Raw genomic sequence first — 12,577 nt, forward strand, 5'->3', positions numbered from 1 at the left:
TGCAAATACAGAGTTTAACAGCTTTTTTCATCTAATTTCCAAAGTAACATCAAAATCTCAATGGGTCTGTATAATAAACTATACACAAGTTATGCAGTCAAATTCTATAGATTATCCCAGGGGCCCTTTTACAAAGCGGCAGTAAGCCCAACAGGGCTTACCACTCACTATTCCAGGATTACCATTGGCCCAATGCAGCCGCTGGTGGTAGTTCCGGGTCAAGCACATGCCATTTCTGGGGGGGGGGGAACCCAGAAACAGTTAGCGCGGCAGTAACGAAGCAGTAATCGGGCATCGATGTGCTCTGTCAGGTTACTGCGGGAGCCCTTACTGCCACCTCAATGGGTGGCGGTAAGGGCTCTCCGCTGCATGGCCACATGGTAAGAGTTTTCTTATCACATGGCCATTTTTATTTTGGGGACTTTTTACCCACTGCAGTAAGGAGGGCACTGGTGTGCAGGAAAAATGACCCCAGCCGCTACTGCAGGGTCCTTTTTCCCGCAGCTTGGTAAAAGGACCTTCCCAGTGCCATAAATTCGGAAGCCCTCTTGGTTTAGACTGTGGCAATGAAAACTTGTCATATTTCAGATTATTGATGTAGACGCCCCTCTAAGGAACCGTTGAAGGCAATATGAGCTAGATTCTATATATCACGCCTAAAAAATTGGTGCTGAAAAAAATGCCTAGGCATATTCTATAAACTACACCTAAATTTAGGTGTGGTTGATAAAATACGCCTAAATTTAGGCATAGTTTATGGAATATGCCCAATACCTGTTTTCAATTTGCGTAAATTCTAGGAATGCTGACGACTCACCTATGACCCACCCACGGCCACACCCCTTTTTCAGATCCACATCTTAGAATTTACACGTATCACTTTATAAAATATGCTTAGACATTTGTGCACATAAATGCTAATATAACAACCTAAGCGTTTATTGTACTTCTGTATTATGTACTAGACTTCTAAATTTTATAACCGCCTTTATAGCAATATGTAAGCCACATTGAACCTGCCATAATTGGGAAAATGTGGGATACAAATGCAATAAATAAATAATTGACTAATTAGTGTAAATAATTGCTTAAGTTCAATTATCAGCACTGATTGGCTTGTTACGCTAGTTAAGTTGCATGCGCAAATCCAAAATATGACCAGATTTGCATCTATATAGAATCTGGGAGTATATGTGCATTACAAGGCGTGAGCTTTAAATCCTCCATAAATCTACACTTCATCAGCAATCTGAAGATTCCATCCCAAAAAAGCAGGAAGCAGGTCATCTTAAGCTTATCATTCAGGTTTGTCTAAGAAAGGCTTTCTTATTACTTACAGATTTGGCAGTTGCAGAAATGTACTGGACAACCATCTCACGTTTTGTGGCCAAGTCCTTATATCTTAAAGGAGCTTTACGTTCCTCGTTCAAGTTCATGTCTTCCTATTAAGGTATAAATAAGAGAAACGTTAGAGTGTTTTATATGTCCTAATTATGGTTTAATCTTTCATAGTTATAGGGCTCAGTTAAAGAATACCAATAAAGTTACAAAAAAAATAATAACCTACTGAACCTGAAAAGAACATGAAGGTGAATCATATGTTCAAGGCATCTGAATCTTACATTAGAGAGTACATTACAGGAAGGTGGATTATGGTTTTTTTAATTATTTTATTATATACACACCTGCAAGCCCAAAAGCTATCAAAGAAGTGGACATTCAGGAACAGTAGGTATTTTTCCATTCCTGGAGGGCTTATGCTTACACCTGAGGCAATGGAAGGTTAAGTAACTTAATAGATTCTTATAGCAATGTGATGGATTTTAATGTGCTTAGCTAGCATATTAAGGGCTCCTTTTACAAAGCCGCAGCAGTAATTCCCATGCAACAAATGTGGCAAAGCCCACAGGAATTAAATGGGCTTCACCGCGTTTGGCGCACCACTAATCACTAGCACAGCTTATTATCAAAAATAACTTTTAAGAATCATATTCATGAGATGTTTTAGAGAAACTAGTCTATCGAATCCAAATGAATGTTGGAAAGAAATTATATATACGGGGTCAAAAATATCTGTCAGGGTTCCTGCTATGCAGCTTTGAGTTGCATGGGAGTACTTCTCTGCCTGTCCTTTGAAACTGAAAACATAATGTCACTGCATCTCACCCTCACCAGAAACACCAGCAGAGGACTCCTTTGCAGCTCAAAGCTGTCTGCCCATTTATCAGTCTGGGGGCAAAATGACTCTCTACATAAGTACATTAGTATATAAGTGTTGCCATACTGAGACAGAACGAAGGTCCATCAAGCTCAGCAGCCTGTTTCCAACAGTGGCCAATCCAGGTTACAAGTATCTGACAAGATCCCAAAACAGTACAATACATTTTATGCTCCTTATCCTAGAAATAAGCAGTGGGTTTTCCCCAAGTCCATCCTAATAATGGCTTATGGACTTTTCTTTTAGTAATAATCTTTAAAAAAATAAAAATAAAAAAAGAAACACGCATCTCAGTAGCCAACATAAAAAAGCCGCCGCTATTACCAAAAAGATGCTCTAAAAATGTCAACCGTATACAGGCTTATTTTTGAAAGTGATCGCCGGCCATTTCCCAACATAAATCAGGAGATGGCCGGCGATCTCTCAAAAGTGGTGAAATCGGTATAATCGAAAGTGGCTTGACAGCATTGCCGCTTTCCCGTCGCCTCACCGGCGAAAGTTCAAGGGGGTGTGTCGTTGGTGTAGCGAAGGCGGGACATGGGCGGGCATTGGCGTGGCTACCAGATGGCTGGCTTACACGGATAATGGAAAAAAAAGCAGCGTTAAGCAGTATTTCGCCGGGTTTACTTGGTCCTTTTATTTTCATGACCAAGCCTCAAAACTCACCAGATGACCACCGGAGGGAATGGGGGATGACCTCCCCATAGCCCCCAGTGGTCACCAACCCCCTCCCACACTAAAAAAAAAATAAATAAAAACCTTTTTTTACCAGCCTGTATGCCAGCCTCAAATGTCATACCCAGCTCCCTGACTGCAGTATGCAAGTCCCTGGAGCAGTTTTTAATGGGTGCAGTGCACTTCAGGCAGGCAGACCCAGGTCCATCCCCCCCCCCCCCCACGTTACACCTGTGGTGGTAAATGTTAAGCCCTCCAAACCCCCCCCAAAAAACCACTGTACCCACATGTAGGTGCCCCCTTCCACATAAGGGCTATGGTAATGGTGTAGAGTTGTGGGGAGAGGGTTTGGGGGGGGGGATTTGGGGGGCTCAGCACCCAAGGTAAGGGACCTATGCACCTGGGAGCTTTTTTTGTATTTGTTAAAAAATTTTTACATAAAAACAATAAAACAAAACCATTCTTCATTAAAATAGAACACAAGCTGATGTAAACAAGCAAGAATTAGATAACGAAAATCTTAGTAAAATGCTGCTAGAAACAGCAGCGTCTTAAGACTCTTCCACCCATAAGAGCTATTGTCATGGTATACAGTGAGTACAGTAGGTTTTTTGTGGGTTTTAGAGGACTCAGCATACAGTTTAAGGGGGTAACGGTGGGATGTTTACCTGGGAACTTTTATATGAAGTCCACTGCAGCATCTCCTAGGGTGCCCCATTGCTCTCCTGGGATGTCTCTATGGCTAGTCTACTAAGAATGCTGGCTCCTACTACTTGCTTGATTTTCTACATTTTTCACTTGAACTTTTTTTTTTAATTGGTCCAAAAAGATAAACAAAGAGAGCAGAAAAACATCCTGCATGCGGCCATTAAAAAAAAAAAAAAAGATGTTTTGCTATTTCAAAAATGGCCATATTTTCTACTTGGATTTGGGACGTTTAGCAAAAAAACATTCAAAGTCCGACTTAGATGTCATATCGAAAATGCCTCTCTATGTAACTTTATAAGTCCATGTGCTTTGCAAATGAGCACCGCTGTGTTTGTCCCAGTCTGAACCTATTGACCCTTACATTTCCTGCCTTGTCTCCTCTGTGCCTCACCCCTTCAACTCCTTGACCACACCTGCTAGCCCCCCCCCCCCCCCCGGCCACATCCATCCCTTCCTCTGTATCTGGTCCCCTTACCCCACAAAACCCTCACTGTCCCCAAACCCCACACCTCCCATTATACCTTCCTACCTGCTTGTTTTCTGTCTCTCATTGTTCCTCTGTTTGTCCATTCCCAGTTTGTCACTGTACTCTGTGTTGCAGCTGGGTATGTGACGACTGTTGGCTGATGGAGGAAGAGTGAGTACTTAGTGCTGCAGCTGTTTGTGTCAGGACTGTGTGCTGGAGCTGGGGGGGTGAGTGTTTTGGGCGGCTGTTGTGTGTCTCATGACTATGTGCTGGTGCAGGTGCTAGTGCTGAATCTCGAAATACAGTAGGAGGAGGTGTGCATAGTGGTGTTTCTGGGGTCAGTGGGTTGGACCTTTGGTGGTGGGACACCTGCACACCAGTCATGGATATGATGAATGCTTTGGTGGCTCATGCCTTGCTAGAGATGGGTAAGAACTTGAAGGGAAGGTCCTGGAGAAGATATCCCTATCAGAGAGTCTTTAGGCCCCGCACCCGCTTCCTGGACCTCACAGACCAGGAATACCTTACTAGGTACTGCTTTTACGGGACTGCAATACAGCCCCTCTGTGACCAGCTACAACCCCTCCTCCAGTCCAGGACACACATGAATAATTCTGGGCCAATCCACTTGAAGGTTACTGCCTTCCTCGTCTTTCTGGCCACTGGCACTTTCCAGTCAGTGCTAGCAATAAATGCCAGCCTCACCCAACTGTCATCTCCAACTGTCTTGCCCAGCTCCTTGATGCCTTCCTCACCCACACTTCATACTATATTACATTCACCAGGCACACAAGGACACCTAAAGAAATAGAAAATCATATCACTCCATGAACATGCAGATCATGTGAGATGCCCAGGGGAAGATTGTGAATATGTGTGCCCACTACCCAGGCTCCACCCATGATGCCTACATCCTCCAGCATTCAGGAATCTACTGCAGGTTTGACTGAGGGGAGATCACTGGCAACTGGCTCCTAGGTAAGCAGTACAGGAATTCCAAAACCCCCTCCCCCTCCTTCCCTTCTAACCTTCAACATACTCACTCCCCTCTAGATGCCCCCAGAATCCACAACCATTAACCTACCTCCACAAAGTCATCATACCAGCCAATACACACCTATGTCTGTGATTCTGTTTCCTCACACAGGTGACAAAGGCTACTCCCCATGAACCTGACTCAGGACTCCCCTAGTCCAACCCCCCCCCCCAAAAAAAAAAAAATTAGGTGGACGAGTACAAGAGGAATGAGAGCACCTGCCAAAAAAAACCACCAAGGTGGAGGAACAAAGACACCACTATGAAAAGTCATAAAAAACAACAGAGAAGAGTGCCTGATGGCAATTCCAACCGCAAGAAAAAGATGTCAAAACCAATAAGGTAGAAAGTGTATTGTAGTATATATGCTTCTGAGACTTTATACACTTCTGAGAATCAACATAGTGCCATGTTTTGGTGTTTCTGCCTGCATCAGAAGTCCAGCAAATGTGTGGTGTCTGGTTGATCTCTTATTGTACAAAATACCAAAAGTAGCTTTTTATAAATGAGGCTGCTGATATGGAAAGCTGCACCATAGAGTGTAGTCTGTATTCTACAATGAAGCACCTGCACCATCATAGAACAGACCTCTGGCCAGCTCAATAATCGCTTCAGATGTATGGACCATTCCAGAGGGGAGATCCTCTACAACCCTGAAAAGGTTGTTGCAGGACTACTGGCCTCACTGTTTCCAGTTGGAGGTTCAGGTATGTTTTGTGTGGGCAGTGTGCTAACCAAGGCCGCCGTGTAATCCTGACAATAGAAGCAGCTGCTAAATATTTTGTGCTGCCTCACAGCTCTCCTGCTGCATGGTCCACAGCAGCTACCTGCATTCCTGTTGGACTTGGAGCCCCTAAGCAGCAGTGCACTAGATTCTGCACTGACGAGGATCCACATGCTGGCTATGGATCCTCATCAGCCTCCTGTCTCTATTGGGCCATCTGCAAATGCTGCAGGTGGGGTGGGTTCCATCACTAATTGCTCCTGCTCTTCATCCCCTGCAGGTGGCTCCCTGAATGGATGAAAAAATTATATCATGCAGTCATGAAGAAAATCATGTGTAGCTGCTATCAGTGAAACAGTGACCTTAGTAAATACAAACACTGCTTGGTACACCTATACTTGTCATTATTGTATAATGTAAAAGACTACACTGTGGTAAGATGAGGCACTTTTTGTTACCTACTGGTCATTTTTGTTAGGCCAGTGTTACCATAATAAAAGTTCTCTGCTAGAAACAGTATTTGAAACAAAGAACAATTTAGCATCCGAGTTTTAACAAACAAGGATAAACAACTTTGAGCAGGATTAACTCAGTTAGGGTAGTGTTCTAAACAAAATTTAAGTGTACATTATAATGCAGATGACTTCTACGGTCTGTTCCCTGATCGTGGCTGAATAGATTTGGATAGGCTGTAGTGGAGCTTTTCAGGGGCTTCGACAACTTCAGAAATTTAGAACAAGGACAGTGCCGGGCAGACTTCTACGGTCTATGCCCTGAAAATGGCAAGGACAAATCAACATCAGGTATACATATGAAGTATCACATCCTACCATATGTAATGAGTTTATCTTCTTGGGCAGAGTGGATAGACTGTACAGGTCTTTATCTGCCATCATCTACTATTTATTTATTAGGATTTATTGACCGCCTTTTTGAAGGAATTCACTCAAGGCAGTGTTGTTACTAATCTATGTAATAGGCCTTCTCTCCTAGTAAATGTTTTCAATTCTTTTGGCTTTAGATATGTTTGTTTCTCAATTATTTCTGACCATCTTCTCCTTAGTCACTACAGTATTTCACATGGAGTTGTATAAGTGTTCTGTAGAATCAGAGAATACGGGAGCAGGGATACTTAGGCACTACAGTTGTTTGTTCATTTAAGGAACAGTTCAATCTAATAGTGGGAAATTAGAACCTAAAAATCTTTTCTTTTTATATAGATGCACAGCATGTATTTGTTGTTATGTTGTAATTATGTTTTTTTTAATTGCTTTCGAACTATACATCAGCTGAAAAGGTATTTTTATGTACACTGCTTTGAACAGGCTCTGAAGCTTGTATTAGTGGTATAAAAGAGTTCAAATTAAACTATGACACATCTCTGCCAGACTGACTTGAGCATCCTCTGTTCTTAATAAGTTGTAGCGAGGGACAGTAACCAAGATGGCACTGGAATAGGATGCTTCTGAAGGTTGCTTCGCATTACCTTATTTTCACTGTATCTATCTCAATACCTACGTGAAAATCAAAGTTAAAGGGACATCCACACTCCCCTAAACCGGCAATCCCGATGATGAAGCAGGTCTCAATTACCTCCTTCGCGAGACCAGCACCCATTCATGTGTGTGACTCTGCAGTGGTCAAGGCAGAAAAGTACCTTTGCCCAGAGGGCAAATGTCTCTAAGCCCATGGAGAACTTGCTCCCTTCTATGTCCGCAGAACATGCTGAGAGCTGAGATGGCAGAGATGGTAGCTTAGCTGAGCGTGCGTTCTCAGTCACCAATGAGTGAGTGAAATACTGTTGGAAACTTCTACCCTGGTAATGGGTTCTTACCATCTTTGACTTCAGCTTTCCTCAGTCATGCTGCTCACAGTGCTGCATAGCATGAAGGAACATTAAAAAGAGCAGGAGAAGGAATTTCACTACATATCAGTATGCTACTGTCTTTGCAGAAGATCTCAGAGATCATTTTGGAGTCTGTATAACTGTTGTCTCTGCCACTATGGGAAACTGTACTAAGATTAAAGAAATTGAAAATAGTTTATCTCTTCAAGAAAAGAATATCTCGGATATTGAAAAGACTATGACTCAGATTAATCACGTTCAATCAAACTTAGTTCAAGACAAATATGACCTGATTTGTAAGATTGAAAATTTGGGGAATAGTATGAAATCACTGAACTTGAGATTACTAAATTTTCCTATTTTGAAACATGCTACACCTCAAAAAACCTTCTTTAAATTTTTAAGTGAGGTCTTTAAGTAACCAAAGATGGCAGACTGGTCTTTCCAAAGGTTATATTATTTACCAACTTTCCTCAAAAAATCTGAAGTATGGCAAGAACCAGTCCATGAAGAGCAATCCTCGGATAGTTTGAATGTGGCTGTTATCTTGGATAGGTCACATGAAGAGGTCTCAAGGAGAACTACTTTATTAGTTTCTTTTATGTTTCTCCAAGATAAAGAGGCATTTTTGAGATTATATTTTAGGGCATCTGAGGTTAGGTTTCTTGGTAACAGAATACAAATACTTCTTAATATTTCTTGTTGGATGCAGGAGAGGAGGAAAAGGTTTCTGCTTGCTAGGTGTAAAGTTTCAATTACAATTCCCTTGCAAAAGTGTGATCATTTTTTAACCCTCTCAGATGCGTATAGACCTGCTACTAGGTATGTTATTAAAGGATGTTGTACTATTCATTTTTCCTTTTTGGTTTACAGCTTCTCCTGCACCCCCTTCTAATTTTGGACTACTTAGTTAGTTATTTATGTTTTACATTTATAAATATTTTATTTCCTATCAAAATGTTTGTTTGTTTGTTTATTTATTTATTTATTTCATTTGTACCCCGCGTTTTCCCACAAGTTGCAGGCTCAATGTGGCTTACATAGTTTGACAAATTTCTGTGCAAAGCTTTCTTTGTGAATTATTTTGAAACTCAATAAATAAAAAATTATAGCAGATTCCATCTTATGTTTGAAATATAACCCCTGGAAGACTGTTACACCACATGATAACAAAACTGCCAACGGCAGGTGGCACTTTATGGACTAAAAGACAATAGTGATGGACAGTTTTCTGCATGGGGCCTTTTTTTCTGGTTTCTCCTGGCCTACCTTATGAACTAACTCATTTATTGAGGTATGAGCTTTCAAGGATCAGTGTATACTTTGTCACGTGCCACACTACAAGTTAATAAAGGTATTTACATGGCAACTCTACAGTACAGCCCATAGCACTTTTCCCCCTCATACTATAAAAGGTATCTTTCTGGCTTGAGGGGTATTTGGTTCTGTTGTGCCCATTTTTTGCAGTCTTCCATATTTCTTAGAAGAGAACGTATATCACACAAACAAAACACATAATACTCTTTCATTAATTGAGGGCATTAGTCTTATTAATATTTAACTGTAACCAGGAATATTTCCACAATTAAATATAAATTCTATCATTCAAAATCAGCAAAGAATACAACTTTTATCTATTAGGCCAGCTGTAATATGTGCTACACTCACAGGAACACAGATACAATTACCAAATTATACAATCGCAGTTCTTAATTACATGAAGCCCCTCAGTACAGCGCAACATCTTTTTCAACAGCAGATGTACAGCATTCAGTTATTCTTTGAAATCCATTTGTATGAGTTTAGAATACTGTTCTTCAGGAATACTGTTCAGAAGCTGATTATGGCTCTTTCAAACCAGAATCTGGATGCTATCAAACTACTTTTCTGAATTCATTATGCCAGTTTATTGATTTAACCAGCTGCTCCAATTTATTTTATTATCATTCTCAACATAATCAATCATGTAACACCACAGTTTATGAACTATCAGGATATGACCACTGTGGATTCATTTCTGCACTCTTTATTTCTCATTTTCATTGGATATGAGTAGTCCCATTCTTTTTACACACAGCTGTCTTTCCATCCCTGCCCAGCTTCAATTATTGAGGGTATTTTGGGTTTCCAGTTCAATTGTAATTTCTCTTTACTAGGCTATGGCTGGCACTGTAAGTTTTTATTTGCAGCTACATTGGGGGAAGAGGAATGAATTCCCTATATCTCCTCTTCTCGCCTAGTTTGGCCATCACAGTGACAGTCCAACAAATTGCCAAGTACCATGGTATATTACAGAACCTATTACTTCTGTATGCTAAGTCTGGACACCTGGCATGGTTTTAGTTCAGTGGCTAAGTCACACTCTCGAAGACACTGGTGGACTCATTTTCGAAAGAGAAAAATGTCCAAAAAGTGTTATAAAGCAACATTTGGGCAGATTTCTTCTCAAAATGCCCAAATTAGCAATTTCAAAACCTATTTTGCACAAGTTAACTATGCAATTCATCTGCAGTGTGTCCAAATCACAAGGGAGCATATTGAGGACATTTCAAAGGCGGGATTAGGGTGAGCTTAGGGTGTGCCTAACACGGGAGACATTTTACAGCCATAATGGAACAAAATGAATACATCTAGTGCAAAAACTTCAATGTTTTGGTCTAGATCTGTTTTTAGAATGAATAAGACACAAAAAGTGTCCTAAATGACCAGGTGACCACTGGAGAGATTCAGGGATGAACCCTCCTACTCCCCCAGTGGTCACTGACCTCCTCCAACCCCCACAAAATGTGAATAAAAGTATTACTCACCAGCCTCTATAACAGCCTCAGATGTTATAGCCAGCTCTATTAAAACAGCTTGCAGGTCCCTGGAGTAGTGTAGGGCAGTGGTGGGTGCAGTGCACTGTAGACAGGTGAGCCCAGGCCCATACCTATCCCTACCTGTTACACTTGTGGTGAAAATTGTGAGCTCTCCAAAACTCAACAAAAACTAACTGTACCCACATATAGGTGCCTTTTTCACCCATGAGGGCTACTACAGTGGTGTATAGTTGGGGGAAGTGGGTTTTGGAGGGTTCAGCAGACAGATAAGGGAGGAATGATGAGATGTGTATCTGGAAGCATTTATATGAAATACACAGCAGTACCACCTAGGTTGCCCCATTGTTCTCCTGGGATGTCTGGAAGACCAGTCTGCTAAAAATGCTGGCCCCTCCTATACCCCAATGGCTTGATTTTCTACGTTTTTCACTTGTACAAGCTTTTTTTTAATGGCCTGTAAAGATAAATATACAGAGCACAAAACCTTGTTATAAACAGTATTTTAGAAAAAAAAAAAAAGACAGACGTTTTGCATTCGGATTTGGGCCGTTTAGCGCAAAACATCCAAAGTCCAACTTAGACCTCATATCAAAAATGCCCCTCCACATGTAGTATGTTTATAACAACCCTGGCCTCCGCTGGGCTGAGAAACAAAAGCCAGTGTTGGAGATTAAACTTGGAATTCCCATTTGTTCAGAGGCAGAACAGCATCTTTTTGGTTAGAGGGGCCAAACAAACAAATATGTGGCCCCCTCCCCCAAGCTCTCTGGTTGCTGATGCTGTGTTAGTCAAAATACTGGTTGGTCCATGGACACAGTGACCCACCCTAATCTGCTGCCTTTGTGTTTATTAGCATCCAGCATGCCACTGTATTTCCTTTCTTTCTTCTTTATTTATGAAGTCCATTCTAGTTTGTCTTCTGAGCATTCCTTGGATAAAGTAAAATAAGTTGTATCCATGTGAATATATATATATATATATTTTTTTTTTCCAAAACAACAGTCCTGTGGAATACAGATTAAGATTCAGACACTCCTATGTTTCTTTCCATGAAAATTGAAATGGCTCGTTTACACCTGCCTTCACCTGTTCCTTCTTCATCCACAGGGAATTGCAAATATTTTTCTTTTTTTTTAATTTAGGGAACCATATTTTCCTACCTCACTAACAGTGATCTAACAAGTGAGAATATTATCTGATTCACTAGAGACTATATGAAAGCACATCCAAACAGTGGGTCAAGGCCCTAAATGGGCAATGTTCCCTCTAAATTTTGTGCAAACATTTTCTTGTGTGCAACTTTTTTTATGGGCGGAATTCACATTTGTGCGCTATAAGCCAAGTGTATCTTGGAAGGTATAATGCAAATATTGGGATTTTCAAAGTGCTACTTAAGTAATTGTTATAATGAAAGTAATTCTACATTATAATTTTAGCATACAATTTGTTTTAAATAATTAGAAAATATTAAATATGTCAGTTTCTCTGTGTAGCTTTACAACACCTATTATATACTTTTGTGCACACTATGTTTAGCCAAGTGCACAGAACTCAAGATTTGTGTGCACACACAGAGCTTTGAGGACCCCTTTTACAAAGTGGTGGTAAGCCCAACGCAGGCTTACCACTAGCTAAAAAGAAAGTACCACCAGGCTATCGCAGCAGCCCGGTGGTACTTCCCAACCCAGCATGCCATCATATCCGGCACTACAAAAATATATTTATTTTTGTAGCGCCGGTGTGTATCCGGCGGTAATCAGGCAGTGCCGCATGCTGCCCAGTTACCACTAGGTTAGAGTAGAAGCCCTTATCGCCACCTCAATGGGTGGCGGTAGGGACTCCCTCTCCCCCCCCCCCCCCCCCCCCCCCCCCCCCACGAAATGGCCGTGTGGCAAGTGCTTCACTTGCCGCATGACCATTTCTTTAAAAAAAGAACTATTTTTTTTAATTTGTAAGCAGTCTTTATTAGCAGCATAAGCATGGATAGAAAGCTTACATAATACATCAGTAACTTCAATTCTGTAACAATATATAAGCATTTTACCAAAGGCGAAGACATATGCAACCAACAACACTCTATCCAGCC

The 12,577-nt window shown here is 41.2% G+C and overlaps 1 protein-coding gene across 1 annotated transcript in view; it reads right to left on the reverse strand.

Moving 5' to 3' along the window:
• DIAPH2 (diaphanous related formin 2) overlaps nt 1-12,577 on the reverse strand; it is a 1,482,340-nt gene that overhangs the window by 1,290,549 nt on the left and 179,214 nt on the right. Inside the window, exon 4 of the mRNA XM_030210672.1 lies at nt 1,338-1,442. Coding sequence (XP_030066532.1) covers nt 1,338-1,442 — 105 coding nt within the window. The remainder of the gene's footprint in view (nt 1-1,337; nt 1,443-12,577) is intronic.

Source organism: Microcaecilia unicolor, chromosome 7, assembly GCF_901765095.1.
Source record: "Microcaecilia unicolor chromosome 7, aMicUni1.1, whole genome shotgun sequence".
Taxonomy (NCBI): Eukaryota; Metazoa; Chordata; class Amphibia; order Gymnophiona; family Siphonopidae; genus Microcaecilia; species Microcaecilia unicolor.